Source organism: Lactuca virosa, chromosome 4 (genome assembly GCF_052849685.1).
Source record: "Lactuca virosa cultivar CGN04683 chromosome 4, Lactuca_virosa_CGN04683_v6, whole genome shotgun sequence".
NCBI classification, from domain to species: Eukaryota; Viridiplantae; Streptophyta; class Magnoliopsida; order Asterales; family Asteraceae; genus Lactuca; species Lactuca virosa.
The window spans coordinates 378,926,558-378,947,158 of record NC_136429.1 but is presented as its reverse complement, the minus strand read 5'-3'; the positions used below and the strand labels follow the sequence as shown (position 1 = coordinate 378,947,158).

The 20,601-nt window shown below is 38.9% G+C and overlaps 1 protein-coding gene across 1 annotated transcript; it reads right to left on the bottom strand.

Annotated features, from left to right (window-relative positions):
• Positions 1 to 910: 910 nt before the first annotated feature.
• LOC145106378 (uncharacterized) lies at positions 911 to 2,098 on the bottom strand. The gene is made up of 5 exons (XM_079043375.1): positions 1,794 to 2,098; positions 1,401 to 1,491; positions 1,157 to 1,239; positions 967 to 1,082; positions 911 to 915 (listed from the first exon to the last, which is right to left on the bottom strand). The coding sequence occupies exons 1-5, from the start codon at positions 2,096 to 2,098 to the stop codon at positions 911 to 913; spliced, it is 600 nt and encodes a 199-aa protein (XP_078899501.1).
• Positions 2,099 to 20,601: the final 18,503 nt, after the last annotated feature.

Here is a 20,601-nt window from a genome sequence, read left to right as displayed (position 1 = left end):
TGAAAGGAATCATATTAAAATATTATTTCATATGAATTGTACATAGAAAATCAAAACAATAATAGAATACGGAAACTGTTATATAAAAATATTAAGTAAACCTCATTAAAATCTGGAATCTCATCGATGTTTTTTATTTGAAAACGGAGGTAGTAATCCTCTGGATTAGCCACAACAGTATCTGAGTTGAGCTGGGATGTACGGCTAGAAGACTCAACATTCGTATCCAAAGCATTAAGACTACATATACAAAAAAAGTGAGGTTATTCAACAAAAGTAATGATTTTGTAAGATAAATGTGTTAACTATGGTAAATAACTAATTTAAGGTAATCATTACAGTTGTTATCATACAAAAACATAAAACATTACATGATTCATAATTATTAGAAAAACATACTTTGATTTGAACTCTAAAATCTGAGGCATTTCATCATTTATATGCAATCTAGACCCAAACAAACAATTACTAACTTGAGGCTGACCTGCAAATAAAAAGTAAAATAATATGGTCAGTAATTACTTTGAAGTTGAAATGATAATTTGTTATTCAAAAATCCTTACCACCCCAAATTTTGAGTTTCGCCAAACGTAGCAGGATAATAACAGGAGCAGTCTCATTATGTTGTGAAATGTAAGTATTCAGCTTCAGTGCAAAACTGCCCCACAAAGCGACTGCAATTTTCGTACCACTAAAAATGCATGGTGGTTATTAATGAAAGATAAATATAAACGGGGGAATGTGTAATAATAATACGAATGTGTACCTTAAATCCTGAGCAACCAGATTCATTAACCTTTTCTCTCTTCCATACTCAACAATGACTCACATGGGATCAGTTGACACAACTTCACCAAGAAAATCTATGTGACAAAATGTAATAAATTAGTAATAATAATCCAAATGTGTATTACACTAAAAAATGAAGTATAGAAATAAGTTAAAACTAATAACACAAAAACATACCAAATGCAACACGAGTGTCAAAGTTCCTGGCTAGCAAATCTGGGAAAGAGATAAAATGATAAGGATCTACCGTATCAAAAAAATCAGTGGATACACGTAATAAGGCCTTGCACATTCTGTAAATGATAGATTATCAGTTATGTACATTGCAAATTAGCATACCCAGGCTGTAAAGAGAATAGACAGTCACCTAAAATTGTCAACAAGAATGGTTAATTCAAATGCCAACAGAGGAAGCAAAGGTGTGGCAACAACTGCATGACATGGTGCCCACTGCATAAAAGAGAAAGGAAAAGTTATTCCCTGATGCATAATGTAAGATATAGAAATGACACAGTTCATAAGGTTTATACAGATTGTTCATACTTATAGTCTTACTTATTACAGTGAATGAAAAATGATGATGAAAAGGAAGAAAAAGAAAGAGATCATACATCACGGCCATGGGGAACTGATGGTGCAGGTAATGAGAATCTTCCTCTGGCAACAACAGCATGAAATAGGAAAAGCGGGAAGAAAATGACCCTGCATACAACAATAAATCATCATCCACTATGCTTTCATTATGCAATTCATGCATAAAGTATTGAAAAACCTTCGGCTTTAAGAAACAAAACTCTCTCTTTCAATCTAAACTCGCATAGGAACTTTGGGTAAACATGTTTAGAGGGGATAATCTAGAAAAAAAAAGGATCCAAATCTCGAAGCAAACATAAGTATACAAAAACCCCAATAACATTTCCAATAATTCAAACATCATAACATCAAACAAAATAAAAGTAAAATCCATGCACAAAAACATAAAGCAAAAGGAAATCGAAACTGACCACCAGGAGTAGGAAACAAGATGATCGAGTTTAAGAACAATATCAACATCCCAAACAGCTTCCTGCAAATTAGTCACAACTTTCATGGGACTAAGTGGCGTATCGATCATATTGAAACAAAACCCATCTTTCAAAATCTCATCTGCATAAAGAACTCGATCTCCTAATCGAGCTTCAACATATTTCATCTGCATCTGAAGTAGAACACATAGGATCGAAAATCGTTGATGGTCGACGCGGTGCCCCTCAGGGCTTCCTGGGGTTACGCATAGGATCGATTCCATATCAGCAGAAGTAGAACGCATAGGATCGATTCCATGTATATATGAAATCAATGGGGTTACACATATCGGCAGAAGGAAGGGGTTAGGGTTCATATCTATTGAGTTTCATGGGGAGCTGATTGTGTTGATTGTGTGGAGAGAAAACCTAAGAATAAAATTAGGAATCAATCGTGAGTAGGAAGGCGTGAATCGTGAGAATGAATCGTGAGAAGGAAGGCGCGTGTATTTTTGTTTGGGTTAGGATGATGTCCGCAAAACGATCCTAAGGTGGAGACTAAAGGAAGGAAATGCAATCAAGGGCCCTTGTTTCTTCATTGTAGAATTTAAGGTTCTCTTTTAATAATATTTAGAGATTGGTGCTATTGATGCTTTTTATAATGATGTGTTTTATTTTAAAGCATTACCTTATGATGGTGTATATGAAACTGTGTCGATTGTAGACAACTTAGGAAATAATGTATTTCATATTGATTCTTCTATTACTTTGGATAAAGCATCCTTGTGGCATTTTCGTCTTGGACATGTCAACAAGAAGCGCATAGGCCAACTCCAAAAGGCTGGAGTTTTGGAATCATTTGACCTAAAGTCGGATGATAGTTGCGAATCTTGTTTACTTGGAAAAATGACAAAGTCACCCTACAATGGTTCTTGTGAGAGGGGTGAGGGTTTGTTGGACCTCATACACATTGATGTGTGTGGACCCTTCAAAACTGCCACAAGGGATGCTAATCGCTATTATGTGACTTTTAATGATGATTATAGTAGATATGGATATATCTACTTAATCAAGCATAAGTCAGAAACCTTTGAGAAATTAAAAGAGTTTAAGTAGGAAGTGGAGAATCCACTGGGCAGGAACATCAAGATGCTCTGATCCGATCGGGGAGGAGAGTATCTTAGTATCGAGTTCCTTGACTATCTTAAGGAATGTGGGATTGTCTCACAATTGACACCTCCTAGGACACCACAGCTGAATGGTGTGGCTGAGAGGCGCAATAGAACCATGTTGGACATGGTTCGTTCCATGATGAGTCGAGCTTCGTTACCAATCTCATTTTGGGGGTATGCCTTAGAGACTGCCGCCCATATCCTTAATCTAGTACCTACAAAGAAGGTTGCCAAAACACCTCATGAGATGTGGATCGGAAAAGTTCCCAATCTGGACCACATCAATATTTGGGGTTTCAAGGCTTTCGTGAGGCACGAGTCTCACGACAAGCTCGAACCTCGAAGCGAGAGGTTTATTTTCATCGGGTACCCACATAAATCCTTTGGTTACCTCTTCTACAGACCCAGTGAGAATGTGGTCTTTGTGGCAAGGAGAGGAGTCTTTCGTGAGAGAGAGTTCATAAGCGAAGGAAACAGTGGGAGGCAAATTGACCTTGAAGAAATTCAAGAGTCAAGTGGTGAAGGAACCTCAAACCCTAGTAATCAACCTAAGGAGGAAACTCCTGTTAATCTGACTGACGAACCCATACCTCTGAGGCGTTCCACGAGAGTTAGGAATGCACCTGAGCATTACTATGGTTTCCATATTACTGCGGAAGGTGATACGCTTATCAGTGATAGTACACTGGTAAGTCTGGATGAACCTAACAGCTACATGGAAGCCATGGTAGGCCATGAGGCTGCTAAATGGAATGAGGCTATGGATAGCGAGATACAATCCATGTATGACAATCAAGTTTGGAATTTGGTTGACAATGTACCAGGTCGTAAGACAGTCGGGTGCAAATGGATCTTCAAGAAGAAGACCGACATGGATGGTAATGTACACACTTATAAGGCGCGACTGGTTGCAAAGGGCTTTTCTCAAACTCCGAGAGTTGATAATGATGAGACCTTTTCACCAGTGGCAAAGATTAAGTCTATTAGGGTTATGCTAGCCATTGCTGCATTTCATGATTATGAAATATGGCAAATGGATGTCAAAACCGCTTTCCTTAATCGAAACTTGGCTGAGGATGTTTACATGAGTCAGCCAGAGGGTTTTGTCAGTACATAGTTGATGGGTTTTTCGGCATTCTAACACTCCTATGGTGTACATGCAACCCTAGAAACCTTGGATCTATGTTTGACTAAGATACATGCAAATAATTATTTTTCCAAGGTTCTTATCCTAACTAGCATGGCATGTGGTACTTGAATCAAATAAAAGTAGTAGAATTACTTATCTTGTAGTAGTAGTTGATTGCTTGGAGTTTTAGAGCCTAAGACCAATAATGTGGATGCCTCAAATGGAAGTCACAAATCACCACAAACTTGGAAACTTGAGAGAATAGTCACAAACTTCTTGAAATCGGCCCTCTTAGTTTACACACACCAACTAGTGCAATTTCAAGAACCAAAGCCTCCTTTATATAGTGTGGTGGATTAGGGTTACATCCATGTAAACCCTAATACCCATGTCTTTTCATTTCCATAAGATCCATGGGTTAAAGCTCCATGGAGTATCCATGGACTTTCCATGCAAGCCTAGCCCATTCCAAATAAGCATTAGCCCACACTATATAAATACAAGAGCCCATATTTAATTAGTCATACTCTTGATCTCTAAATTAATTCTAAATTAATTATAGATCAACACTAATTAAATAATATGATTTTATATTAATATATTAGAACTTATAATATATTAATAAATCATAACTTATACTATTCTCAAAAGATTATCCGTAAATTGTTCGGGTGAAGTGCAACCCAAATGGACCATGCCGGGTCGGGTCAAGTACATACCAAATATAGTTATGGACTTAGACACTATATCCAACAGTCTCCCACTTGGATAAGTCTAATAACTATAGTTGCAAGTATGACTTCAGGAACCGATCAACAATCGTAGCTCTTTAAACTCTGTTGAACTATGAAGCGCCATTTTAGATAAGTGATCATATAATCCTCTGTTCTAGATATCAGCCGGACAAATACATGGAACATGGTCTTGCTTATTGTCCAGCATTTGTTTCCCGATTTCTGATTTGTTTGACATAGAACTTAACTGAACACATCAATTTAGTTCTGACCGGGCCCGATACATAGGTCAAAACAAAATCATCGAGGGGCCCCGATATCGCTTCTAATCCTAGAAGGAACAGATAAACTTCGACTCATATGTTTGCTCTACTACTTGTTGAACTAGACACAAAGGCACGGTTTATAACATCGAGTTACCAATGCGTTTTCGTGCAATCAATGCATAACCAACTCATAGACAACAAATCATATCTCTAGGTTTGAAGACTTATATGATATTACCGTCTCACGATCACTCGAGATAAATTCCATGAAGTGATACAAGTGAGCGTGGGTTGAATCCAATACTCAGAACTTATGATCACTCATGAGTGTTGTAGCCCCGCTTTGTCTAACATCTTAGACCTCTACAAGCCAACCCATGACAGTCTTGATTCATATCTACTTCCAACATATGACCGACTGTGGAGAGTTTGAATAATATGATATAAACCATAACATAATTATTCTGGAAGTCAAAACATGCAAAAAGAAATAATAGTAAACGATTGACAAGAGATAACAACAATTTACTCATAAATAACAGCTTTTATTTATCATCAAATGTCAATTACATTTTATAAATTTCAAGATTATCTAACTACTAAAACTAATATCATCCTTCATCCCTATGCTCCGAGCATGCTGGAGATGCTTAGCCCGAGTCAGTCCCTTCGTGAGGGGATCTGTTGGGTTCTCATCCGATGATACCCTCTTTGCCACGAGGATTCCTTCTTCTATTCGATGTCTGATGAAGTGATATTTTCTGTCAATGTGTCTGGATCTCCCATGATCTCTTGGTTCCTTGGCTAAGGCAACCGCACTATTGCTGTCACAGAAAATCTCCATTGGCTCCTTTATAGTTGGTACAACTCCAAGGTCTCCGATGAAGTTCTTTAGCCATATAGTCTCCTTTGCTGCCTCGCTTGCTGCTATATACTCTGATTCACAAGTGGAATCAGCCACTGTCTCCTGCTTGGAACTTTTCCAAGTAATTGCCCCTCCATTTAGAGTAAAGACCCAGCCCGACTGAGAGCGGAAATTATCCCTGTCAGTCTGAAAGCTAGCATCACTGTACCCTACAACTCTCAAGTCCTCACTACCACCGAGGGTAAGGACCCAGTCCTTAGTCCTCCGTAGGTACTTGAGGATATTCTTTACCGCAGTCCAGTGTGCCTTGCCAGGGTTCCCCTGATACCTGCTAACCATGCTCAAAGCAAAGGCTACATCAAGTCGAGTACACATCATAGAATACATGATCGATCCTACAGCTGAAGCATAAGGTATTCGACTCATTTCTGCTATCTCAGCCTCAGTACTAGGGCTTTGTGTCTTACTCAATCTGGCGTTACTCTGGATGGGTAACTCTCCTTTCTTGGAGTTATGCATGTTGAACCTTTTCAACACTTTGTCCACATAGGTGCTTTGACTAAGTCCAATTAGTCTTTTACTCCTGTTTCTCAAAATCCTTATCCCTAGGATATAGGCAGCTTCTCCAAGGTCCTTCATAGCGAAACACTTCCCAAGCCAGGACTTTACTTCCTATAGGGTTGGGATGTCATTTCATATGAGTAGTATGTCATCCACATACAGTACCAAAAAGCTGACTATACTCCCACTAGCCTTGATATAGACACAAGATTCATCTTCACTCCTTGAAAAGCCAAATTCTTTGATTTTCTCATCAAAGCAAAGATTCCATCTGCGAGGTGCCTGTTTTAATCAATAAATGGATTTCTCGAGCTTACACACTCTACCGGGGTACTCTGTACTGACAAAACCCTCTGGCTGAACCATGTAAACATCTTCAGCCAACTTTCCATTAAGGAAAGCGGTTTTGACATCCATTTGCCATATTTCATAATCATGAAATGCAGCAATGGCTAACAGAACCCTAATAGACTTAATCTTGGCCACTGGTGAAAAGGTCTCATCATAATCAACTCCCGGAGTTTGAGAATAACCCTTTGCAACCAGTCTTGCCTTATAAGTGTGTACATTACCATCCATGTCGGTCTTCTTCTTGAAGATCCATTTGCACCCAACTATCTTACGATTAGGTACATTGTCAACCAAGTTCCAAACTTGATTGTCATACATGGACTGTATCTCGCTATCCATAGCCTCTTTCCATTTAGCAGCCTCAGGGCCTGCCATGGCTTCCGTGTAGCTGTTAGGCTCATCCAGATTTACCAGTGTGTTATCACTGATAAGTGTGTCTCACCTTCTGCATTAATATGAAAACCAAAATAATGCTCAGGTGCATTCCTAACTCTGGTGGAACGCCTCAGAGGTATAGATTCTTCAGTCGGCTCAACAGGAGTTTTCTCCTCAGGTTGAGGGCTAGGGTTTGAGGTTCCTTCACCACTTGCCTCCCACTGTGTCCTTGGCTCATGAATTCTCTCTCTCGAAAGAATCCTCTTCTTCCTACAAAGACCATATTATCACTGGGTCTGTAGAAGATGTAACCATAGGATTTCTGTGGGTAGCCGATGAAAATACACCTTTCGCTTCGGGGTTCGAGCTTATCGTGAGTCTCGCGTCTCACGAAAGCCTCGCAACCCCAAATCTTGATGTGGTCTAGATTGGGAACTTTTCCAGTCCACACATCGTGAGGTGTTTTGGCAACCTTCTTTGTAGGGACTAGATTAAGGATATGGGCGACAGTCTCTAAGGCATACCCCCAAAATGAGATTGGTAGCGAAGCTCGACTCATCATGGAACGAACCATGTCCAACACGGTCCGATTGTGCCTCTCAGCTACACCATTCAACTGTGGTGTCCTAGGAGGTGTCAATTGTGAGACAATCCCACATTCCTTAAGATGGTCAAGGAACTCAGTACTAAGATACTCACCACCACGATCAGATCGAAGCATCTTAATGTTCCTGCCCAACTGATTCTCCACTTCTTGCTTAAACTCTTTGAATTTCTCAAAGGTTTCTGACTTATGCTTGATTAGGTAGACATATCCATATCTACTAAAATCATCAGTAAAAGTCACATAGAACCGATTAGCATCTCTTGTGGCGGTTCTGAAGGGTCCACACACATCCGTGTGTATGAGGTCCAACAAACCTTCACCCCTAGCACAAGTGCCAGTAAAAGGTGACTTTGTCATTTTACCAAGCAAACAAGATTCACAACTATCATCTGACTTTAGGTCAAATGACTCCAAGACTCCATCCTTTTGGAGTTGGCCTATGCGTTTCTTGCTTACATGTCCAAGACGACAATGCCATAAGGATGCTTTATCTAAGCTAGTGGAAGAGTTAATACACAATACATTATTTCCTAGATTATCTACAACAGATACAGTTTCATACACGCCATCACAAGGTAATGCTTTAAAATAAAGAACATTATTAAAGAAAGCATCAATACTACCATTATTATTATCAAAATAAAAGGTAAAACCTTGTTTATACAATGCATGAAAGGAAATAACATTTCTTGCCATTTCTGGCGAATAATAACATTTATTCAAATCTAATGTAAACCCACTATTTAGCACTAAGGAATAAACTCCTATCTTGGTGACAGGTGAAGCTTTCCTGTTTCCCATGATCAAGTTTATCTTTCCCTGCTCCACATTCTCACTTCTTTTTAGTCCCTGCAAATCACAACATATGTGAATACCACAACCTGTATCAAGGACCCAAGACTTAGAATGAGGTGAGTTATTAGACAATATAGTGTATATACCTGCATGGTTGGGTTTTACTTTCCCATCCTTCAAACCTTGCTAGTACTTTGGGCAGTTTCGCTTCCAATGCGACTTTTCATGGCAATAGAAGCATTCAGCCTCATTAGGGTTAGCAGAAGGAGTGACAAAACCTTTCTTGGTTTTGCTTGATGAGGAGCCTTCAAGGGTCTTACCCTTGGTACCCTTAGAAGGGTTCTTTCTCTTCTTCCCTTTGACATGCCCGATTGCCAAGACATTGGCCGCAGTTAGAGTAGGAGTAGGAGTAGTAACAACCGACTTACCCTTTAGAGCACTTTCGGCGGTCTTCAAGAGTCCTTGAAGTTTGCTGAGGGTGACTTCTTCCTTGTTCATGTGATATGTCATGCGGAATTGATCATAACACAATGGCAAGGAGTGCAAAATGATGTCTATTGCTAACTCCTCAAGGAAGTTCACATTCAGCTTCAGTAAACGGTCCACATACCTTTGCATTTTCTGCATGTGGCCCGTGATGGGTTCACCATCCTTCATTCGGGTTGTTATCGTGGGGGAGATTATTTTATATCGCTCTTGACGAGCACTTTGATGGTAGCGGTCCATCAAGTCCTGGTGCATCTCAAAAAGATAATAGTCTCATAGGACTTTTGGAGCTCGGATGTCATGGTGACCATCATGATGCATGCCACTTTTGTAGCATCTCTTTCATGTACCTCATATTCAGCAAGCTCTTCAGGAGTAGCAGTTGGCTCGGGTACCTTCAGCTCCTTGTCGAGAACATATTCTTTGTTCTCATACCGAGTGACCATCCTGATGTTTCTGATCCAATCTGTAAAGTTGGACCCATCAAATATGACTCTCCCAGAAAGATTCATGAGAGAGAAGGAGCTAGTAGGGTTTGAGCCAGAAGCATTGTTATTGGAAGACATCTGAAAAGAAGAGGGAATAGATTAGATTAGAGATAGAGATAGTCCTTAACAAAACACCCAAATGTAATATTAAGGCTAGGACCCAACACAATATTTTATAACTTAGAAGAGGGACGCCGTAATCTAAGCTATAAGATATTTGAAGGTAGGTGAATGACGATTCACCAATTTCCACCATGAAAAACGAAATAGTTAATTAGGTTTTAATTGGTTTAGAAGCTCCTAGATTCTTTGAGATTCACTGAACTTTCTTCAATGGCATGTTTCAATCTCGAGTGTGCCCTTCAAGTTTTGTGACTGGGATGCCGACGATCACAAAACAAGGTGTGAAGTAACCATGCAAATTACTTGGTACCCTTAATATATTACCCCTCAATCGATGTGCCGGTTAACCACAGACGCTCCATCGATACTATGATAAACATTAAGTCACCCTTTACCTACCTTGTTAAGTTCAAGTTAGTGTGCCGGTTAACCACACACGCTCCACTAACGACTTAAACAAAGTGTAAAGTGTAATTTCATGGATTAGCACCTTATTCACATTTTCCTAAAATAACTAAGATTGGGAATTCAATAAAGTTTAGTTACTTTAGTATTATCATTATACTTTTAATGAGAATTTATAAGTCCTTGTCCTACCCGTTCGGCTAACGACCCTCCAGCGATCAAGGAAGCGGTGGGTGAGAGTGGACACCCATTAAGTTGCCATTTTATAGGCAACAACCTTACACCCCCTTATAGACCGGCTTCGTGAATGAGGCGTACTAGCGGTAAGACGACTTGATCTTATACATATATAAATATTATTAAACTTATAATATTATAAAGTATAAGGGTTAAATTTTAACTTTTAAAATTCTAGGGGTTGGAACTAAAGTTTTTAATATGACTTTACATGTTCCAAAACTTGAGGGCAAGTTTTGTAAACTTTCAAAACTTTTCATTTCTCATAACTTTTCAAGTTTTGAAGACTCTTCATTTTTTGTAACCTATGTGTTCTTCTAATGGTTATTTATAAATATGACTTTTGGTTATCCATAACTTAAGAACTAGTTATGGACTACATTAAAACACATAAAGATCAAGAATTAATCTAATCAATTATTAGCACATAATTTCTATGATATTCTAAACTCATATGTTTATGAATGTTCATATCAAAAATTTCAAGAATCGTAAGTACATATACAAAACTTGAAATTTTGATACGAGCTTTTGAACAAAACTTCGATTTTCAAGTTTTTTTTTTTTTTTTTTGCATCAAGTATCAAATAAACAAACCAGGCTCTGACACCACTGATGGGTTTTTCAGCATTCTAACACTCCTATGGTGTACATGCAACCCTAGAAACCTTGGATCTATGTTTGACTAAGATACATGCAAATAATTATTTTTCCAAGGTTCTTATCCTAACTAGCATGGCATGGGGTACTTGAATCAAATAAAACTAGTAGAATTACTTATCTTGTAGTAGTAGTTGATTGCTTGGAGTTTGAGAGCCTAAGACCAATAATGTGGATGCCTCAAATGGAAGTCACAAATCACCACAAACTTGGAAACTTGAGAGAATAGTCACAAACTTCTTGAAATCGGCCCTCTTAGTTTACACACACCAACTAGTGCAATTTCAAGAACCAAAGCCTCCTTTATATAGTGTGGTGGATTAGGGTTACATCCATGTAAACCCTAATACCCATGTCTTTTCATTTCCATGAGATCCATGGGTTAAAGCTCCATGGAGTATCCATGGACTTTCCATGCAAGCCTAGCCTATTCCAAATAAGCATTAGCCCACACTATATAAATACAAGAGCCCATATTTAATTAGTCATACTTTTGATCTCTAAATTAATTCTAAATTAATTATAGATCAACACTAATTAAATAATATGATTTTATATTAATATATTAGAACTTATAATATATTAATAAATCATAACTTATATTATTCTCAAAAGATTATCCGTAAATTGTTCGGGTGAAGTGCAACCCAAATGGACCATGCCGGGTCGGGTCAAGTACATACCAAATATAGCTATGGACTTAGACACTATATCCAACAAGACTACCCTAATAAGGTGTGTAAGCTTGAGAAATCCATCTATGGATTGAAACAAGCACCTCGCAGATGGAATCTTTGCTTCGATGAGAAAGTCAAAGAGTTTGGTTTTTCGAGGAGCGAGGATGAGTCCTGTGTATATGTTAGGGCTAGTGGGAGTATAGTTAGTTTTTTGGTACTGTATGTGTATGACATACTACTCATAGGAAATGACATCCCAACTTTGTAGGAGGTTAAGTCCTGGCTTGGGAAGTGTTTCGCTATGAAGGACCTTGGAGAAGATGCCTATATCCTAGGGATAAGGATACTGAGAGACAGGAGTAAAAGGCTAATTGGACTTTGTCAGAGTACCTACTTGGATAAAGTGTTGATAAGGTTCAACATGGAGAATTCCAAGAAAGGAGAGTTACCGATCCAGCACTATGCCAGACTGAGTAAAACTCAGAGTCTGAGTACAGAAGCTGAGATAGCTGAGATGAGTCGATTACCATATGCTTCCGCTGTTGGCTCGATCAGGTATGTTATGACTTGTACTCGTCCTGATGTGGCCTTTGCTTTGAGCATGGTCAGCAGATATCAAGGAAACCCTGGCAAGGCTCACTGGACTGCGGTAAAGAATATTCTCAAGTACCTACGGAGGACTAAGGACTGGGTTCTTACCCTCGGTGGGAGTGATGACTTGAGAGTAGTAGGGTATAGCGATGCTAGTTTTCAGACTGATAGGGATAATTTCCGCTCTCAGTCAGGCTGGGTCTTTACCCCAAATGGAGGAGCAATTACTTGGAAAAGTTCCAAGAAGGAGACAGTAGCTGATTCTACTTGTGAATCATAGTACATAGCAGCAAGTGAAGCGGAAAAGGAGGGGATATGGCTGAAGAACTTCATTGGAGACCTTGGAGTTGTACCAGCTATACAGGAGCCTATGGAGATTTTCTGTGACAGCAATAGTGCAGTTGCCTTAGCCAAGGAACCAAGAGATCATGGTAGATCCAGACACATTGACATAAAATATCACTTCATAAGACACAAAATAGAAGAAGGACTCCTCGTGGTAGAGAGGGTATCGTCGGAAGAGAATCCTGCAGATCCCCTCACGAAGGGACTGACTAGGGTTAGGCATTTGCAACATGCGAGAAGCATCGGGCTGAGAGACAATATTAGTTTTAATAATTAGATAGTTTTCTAAAACTTGTAAAATGTAATTAACATTTGATGATTAAATAAAAGTTTTAATATATTTATGAGTAAAGTGTTACTATCCTATGTTGATCGTTTACTATTGTTTCAATTTTGCATGTTTTGACTTCTAGAATAATTATTTTATTCAAACTCTCCACAGTTGGCCATACATTGGAAGTAGGTATTGAATTAAGACTGTCATGAATCTGGCTTGTAAGATTTGTCTAAGGTGCATCAGACATAGCAATGGTTGCTACAACATTCATGAGTGCTCATAAGTTCTGAGTATTGGATTAAACCCACGTTCACTTGTATCACTTCATGGAATTTATCTCGAGTGATCGTGAGACGGTAACATCATATAAATCTTCAAACCTAAAGATATGAGTTATTGACTATGAGTTGGTTATACATTGATTGTACGAAAACGCATTGGTAACTCGATGTTATAAAACGTGCTTTTTTGCATAATTCAATAAGTAGTCAGTACAAGCATATGAGTCGAAGTTTATCTGTTCCTTCTAGGATTAGAAGCGATATTTGGGCCCCTCGATGATTTTGTTTTGACCTATGTACCAGGCCCGGTCAGAACCTAATTTATGTGTTCAATTTAGTTCTATGTCAAACAGATCTGAGATCGAGAAACAAATGTTGGACAATAAGTGAGACCATGTTTCATGTTTTTGTCTGGCTGATATCTTGAGAACAGAGGATTATATGATCACTTATCTAAAATGGTGCTTCATAGTTCAACAGAGTTTTAAAAGAGCTACGATTGCTGGTTGGTTCCTGAAGTTATACTTGCAGCTATAGTTATCAGACTTATCCAAGTGGGAGACTGTTGCATAAGGTGTCTAAGTCCGTAACTATATTTGGTATAACTTGTCCCGACCCGGCATGGTCCATTTGGGTTGCACTTCACCTAACAATTTGTATGGATATATTTTTTAGAATAAGATGTTTATGATCCATTAATATATTATTTGTTATAATATATTAATATTATTTAATTAGTGTTGATCAAGAATTGATTTTTGGAAATAATTTAATGATCAAATGGAACTAAGTAAATATGGACTCTTGCATATATATGTAATGGGCTTAGATTTATTTAGGATGGGCTAAGAGTAATTGGAAGTCCATGGATAGTCCATGGAACTTTTAACCCATGGATCCTAGGTAAATGAAGAGTCATGGGTATTAGGGTGTAACCCTAATCCTCCATAGTATATAAAGAGGTCCTTGGTTCTAGAATTGGCACTAGTGTGTGTGAGAAACAAGGGTGGGCCGATTTTAGCAAGCATCATATTCTCTCAAGTATTTCCAAGTTGTTTTGGGTGATTTGTGACACCACTTGAGGCATCCACACTATTGGTGCTAGGCTCTAAAACTCCAAGCATTCAACCACAAAAGAAAGGTATGTTATTCTACTTAAAGTTTTGTATTACAAGTACCCCATAACATGCTAGTTAGGTTGTAAATCTTGGAAATCAAATTTGCATGTATTTTAGAGAAAACATAGATCCAAGGTTTCTAGGGTTGCATGTACACCATAGGAGTGTTAGTATGCTCAAAACCCAACAGCTAAGTAGTGGGTTAACATTAGATTTGAATAAATGTTGTTACTCGTCTGAAATGGCGAGAAATATTATTTCCTTTCAGTTTTGTACAAACAAGGTTTTACCTTTTCGTTTGATAATGAATGTGGTGGTACTAATGCTTTCTTTAATAATGTTCTTTATTTTAAAGCATTACCTTGTGATGGTGTATATGAAACTGTGTCGGTTGTAGATAACCTAGGAAATAATGGGTTGCGTATTAATTCTTCCACTAGCTTGGATAAAACATCATTATGGCATTGTCGTCTTGGACATGTAAGCAATAAACGTATAGGCCAACTCCAAAAGGATGGAGTCTTGGAGTCATTTGACCTAAAGTCGGATGATAGTTGTGAATCTTGTTTGCTTGGGAAAATGACAAAGTCACCCTTCACTGGTACTTGTGCTAGGGGTGAGGGTTTGTTGGATCTCATACATACTGATGTGTGTGGACCCTTCAGAACCGCCACAAGGGATGCTAACCGCTTCTATGTGACTTTTACTGATGATTATAGTAGATATGGATATGTCGACTTAATCAAGCATAAGTCAGAAACCTTTGAAAGGTTTAAAGAGTTTAAACAGGAAGTGGAGAATCAGCTGGGCAGGAACATTAAGATGCTTCGATCCGATCGAGGTGGTGAGTATCTTAGTACAGAGTTCCTTGACTATCTTAAGGAATGTGGGATTGTCTCACAATTGACACCTCTCAGGACACCATAGTTGAATGGTGTGGCTGAGAGGCGTAATCGGACCTTGTTAGACATGGTTCGTTCCATGATGAGTCGAGCTTCGCTACCAACCTCATTTTGGGGGGTATGCCTTAGAGACTGCTACCCATATCCTTAATCTAGTCCCTACAAAGAAGGTTGCCAAAACACCTCATGAGATGTGGACTGGGAAGTTTACCAATCTATATCACATCAGGATTTGGGGTTACGAGGCTTTCGTGAGGCGCGAGACTCACGATAAGCTCAAACCTCGAAGTGAGAGGTGTATTTTCAACGGATACCCACAGAAATCCTTTGGTTACCTCTTCTACAGACCCAGTGATAATGTGGTCTTTGTAGCAAGGAGAGGAGTCTTTCGCGGGAGAGACTTCATAAGCCAAGGAAACAGTGGGAGGCAAATTGACCTTGAAGAAATTCAAGAGTCAAGTGGTGAAGGAACCTCAAACAATAGCAATCAACCTGAAGAGGAAACTCTTGTTGATCTGACTAACGAGTCTGTACCTCTGAGGCGTTCCACGAGAGTGAGGAATGCACCTGAGCATTACTATGGTTTCCATATTACTGCGGAAGGTGATACACTTATCAGTGATTAAGTCTGGATGAACCTAACAGCTACACGGAATCCATGGCAGGCCCTGAGGCTGCTAAATGGAAAGAGGCTATGGACAGCGAGATACAGTCAATGTATGACAATCAAGTTTGGAACTTGGTTGACAATGTACCAGGTCATAAGACAGTCGGGTGCAAATAGATCTTCAAGAAGAAGACCGACATGGATGGTAATGTACACACTTATAAGGTGCGACTGGTTGCAAAGGGCTTTTCTCAAACTTCGGGAGTTGATTATGATGAGACCTTTTCACCAGTAGCAAAGATTATGTCTATTAGGGTTATGTTAGCCATTGATGCATTTCACGATTATGAAATATGGAAAATGGATGTCAAAACCACATTCCTTAATGTAAAGTTGGCTGAGGATGTTTACATGAGTCAGCCAGAGGGTTTTTTCAGTACAGAGTACCCTTATAGAGTGTGTAAGCTTGAGAAATCCATCTATGGATTGAAACAAGCACCTCGCAGATGGAATCTTTGTTTCGATGAGAAAGTCAAAGAGTTTGGCTTTTCAAGGAGTGAATATGAGTCCTGTGTATATGTCAAGGCTAGTGGGAGTATAGTTAGCTTTTTGATATTGTATGTGGATGACATACAACTCATAGGAAATGACATCCCAACTCTGCAGGAAGTGAAGTCCTGGCTTGGGAAGTGTTTCGCTATGAAGGACCTTGGAGAAGCTGCCGATATCCTAGGGAAAGGGATTTTGAGAGACAGGAGTAAGAGACTAATTGGACTTAGTCAAAGTACCTACTTGGATAAGGTGTTGAATAGGTTCAGCATGCAGAATTCCAAGAAAGGAGAGTTACCAATCGAGAGTAACGCTAGATTGAGTAAGACTCAGAGCCCGAGTACAAAGGCTGAGATAGCTGAGATGAGTCAAGTACCGTATGCTTCCGTTGTAGGCTCGATCATGTATGCTATGACTTGTACTCGTCCTGATGTGGCCTTTTCTTTGAGCATGGTTAGCATATATCAGGGGAACCCTGGCAAGGCTCACTGGACTGCGGTAAAGAACTTTCTCAAGTACCTGCGGAGGACTAAGGACTGGGTCCTTACCCTCGGTGGGAGTGATGACTTGAGAGTAGTATGGTATAGTGATGCTAGCTTCCAGACTGATAGGGATAATTTCCGCTCTCAGTCAGGCTGGGTCTTTACGTTAAACGGAGGAGCGATTACTTGGAAAAGTTCCAAGCAGGAGACAGTGACTGATTCAACTTGCGAATCAGAGTTTATAGCAGCAAGCGAGGCAGCAAAGGAGGCTATATGGCTAAAGAACTTCATTGGAGACCATGGAGTTGTACCAGCTATAAAGGAGCCTATGGAGATTTTCTGTAATAGTGAAAGTGCAGTTGCCTTAGCCAAGGAACCAAGGGATCGCAGAAGATCCATACACATCGACAGAAAATACCATTTCATCAGACATCGAATAGAAGAAGGACTCATCGTGGCAAAGAGGGTATCATCGGATGAGAACCCAGCAGATCCCCTCACGAAGAGACTGGGAGGGTTAAGCATCTTCAGCATGCGAGGCGCATGGGGCTAAAGGATGATATTAGTTTTAGAAATTAGATAGCTTTGAAATTTGTAAAGTGTAATTGACATTTGATGATAAATAAAAGTTGTTGTTTATTTATAAGTAAAGTGTTGCTATCTACTGTCAATCGTTTACTATCATTTCATTTTGCATGTTTTGACTTCCAGAATAATTATGTTATGGTATATCATATTATTCAAATTCTCCACAGTCGGTCATATGTTGGAAGTAAATATGAATCAAGACTGTCATGAAGCTGGTTTGTAGATGTCTAAAGTGTTGGACATAGCAAGGGTTGCTACAACATTCATGAGTGCTCATAAGTTCTGAGTATTGGATTCAACCCACGCTCACTTGTATCACTTCATGGAATTTATCTCGAGTGATCGTGAGACGGTAATATCATATAAGTCTTCAAACCTAGAGCTATGAGTTTTTGACTATGAGTTGGTAATACATTGATTGTACGAAAACGCATTGGTAACTCGATGTTATAAACGTGCCTTTTTGTAAAATTCAACAAGTAGTAGAACAAGCATATGAGTCGAAGTTTATCTGTTCCTTCTTGGATTAGAAGCGATATCTGGGCCCCTCGATGATTTTGTTGTGACCTATGTACCGGGCCCGGTCAGAACTAAATTGATGTGTTCGATTAAGTTCTATGTCAAACAAATCGGAAATCGGGAAAACAAACTGTTGGACAGTAAGTACGACATTGTTCCATGTATTTGTCCGGCTGATATCTAGAACATAGGATTATATGATCACTTATCTTAAATGGCGTATCATCATCATCTCAGTTCCGCGAGACTTTGAAAGAGCTACGATTGTTGATCGGTTCCTGAAGTCACTCTTGCAGTTATAGTTATTAGACTTATCCAAGTGGGAGACTATTGGATTAGGTGTCTAAGTTCATAACTATTTCTGGAATGTACTTGACCCGATTGCCATGGTCCATTTGGGTTGCATGGCATTGCAACACTTGGATAGACTAAATGAGAGAAAGGACACTTATGGTTTATTAATATATTATAAGTTCTAATATATTAATAATATTATTTAATTAGTATTGATCAAGAATTAATTTAGAATTAATTTGGTGATCAAAAGGAGACTAATTAAATATATAGGGTTGATTGTGTAAATCATCCATTCTTTTATAGTGGGCTAATGATCCATGGTTTATTAAGTTGGGCTAAGACCCATAAGGTGCTCTATGGATAGTCCATGGAGGTTATAAACCCATGGATCATGGAATATGAAAAGCCATGTCAATTAGGGTTTACATGGTGTAACCCTACTTATGACACAACTATAAAAGGACCCCATGGACTACCAAAATCGGCACTATGTGTAGAAAAAGAGGGCTAGCCGATTTTGAGTGAGTGTGGACTTCTCTCAAAGTTATTCCAAGAGTTGTGGTGTTGTGTGAAACATTTGAGGCATCACACTTGAGGTGCTAGGCTCACAAGGTTCTCAAGGAATCCAAGCAACAAGAAAGGTATGTTCTCCTACTAGCTTTATGTTTCAAAGTTCCCCATGCCATGCTAGTTAGGTTAAGAACCTTGGAAAAATCAAATTTGCATGTATCTTAGTAAAACATAGATCCAAGGTTTCTAGGGTTGCATGTACACCTTAGGAGTGTTAGAATGCTCAAAACCCTTCAATCGCAAGATACAGTTGATATGAACTCTTCAACTAGTTCTCCGATTATCAATGAAAGTTTACATGTAATACCATATGCTCAAGTGGAAGGGGGGCATTTGACTTCAATCAGTATTATTGAAGGGGAGCATACTTTCGAGGGGAAGTAACATCAACCAGATGTTAATGTCGAGGGCAAGCATCCTAATACTGATCCAATTGTTGAGGGGGAGCAAAATGGATCTTTATAAAATCCTTCGAATGTTAATACTAACATTTATCATGACTTACCTGATTCTATGTCCACTATAGGGGAAGATTCGGAAATTGAAGAAATGTTCGAAGATGCACCATAGGACTTTGATCCTGCATATCCTCCAAAGGATAGATGGACTCGCAGTCATCCAAAAGAACAAGTTCTTGGTGATCCTCATGATGGCGCGCTAACACAAGCTCAAATTCGAGCAAAGAATGAGGTACTTAATGTTCATCAATAATTTTTCATATTCAACGTTTTCATTTCTAAAATCAAACCTAACTCAGTTAAGGCTGCTATGAAACATCCTGATTGGGTTGTTTCTATGCAATATGAGCTTGCTGAATTCTAAAGAAACAAAGTCTGGAGACTGATTCCAAAGTCAAATGATGTTTCAATTGTGGGTTTAAAATGGATTTTTAAAAATAAAACTGATAAAGATGGTAATGTTGTTCAAAACAAAGCTAGGCTTGTTGTTAAAGGTTATTCGCAACAAGAAGGTATAGACAACGAGGAAGCCTTCGCCCCTGTCGCAAGACTCGAGGCTGTTCGAATATTTTTAGCCTATGCAGCACACAAGGATTTTGATGTTTATCAGATGGATGTCAAATGTGCATTTCTCAACGGTGAACTCGAAGAAATGGTGTATGTCGAGCAACCCTCAGGTTTTATTAATGAGGAATTTCCTAATCATTATTATATCTTAGATAAAGTTGTTTATGGGTTAAAACAAGCACCAAGAGCATGCTACGCAACTCTAACCACATTCTTAAAGCAATCAAAATTTAAACAAGGATCAGTTGATCCCACTCTCTTTCGAAAGAAAGTTGATGATCATCAAATGCTTGTTCAAATTTATGTTGATGATATTATTTTTTGTTCTATTGACCCTGCTTTATCACGTGAATTTGAGAATCTAATGAAAAGTGAATTTGAGATGAGCATGATGGGGAAAATCAACAATTTTCTGGGATTAATCATTCGTCAGAGCAGAGAAGGTATCTTTATCAGTCCAGACAAATATTCTGGAAATCTACTTGAAAAGTTTGGGATGACGAACAGTTCAAAGTTGTGAGTACTGATGGCGGTTGGAACAAGGCTTGGTCCTTCGTTGGACAAACCGGCTGTTGATCTCACATTATATTGAAGCATGATTGATTCATTATTATATCTAACAGCTAGTCGACCTGATATAATGTTTGCCGTGTGTAATTGTGTTAGGTATCAATCGAATCCCAGGGAACCTCATTTAACTGTAGTCAAGAATATTTTTCGCTATCT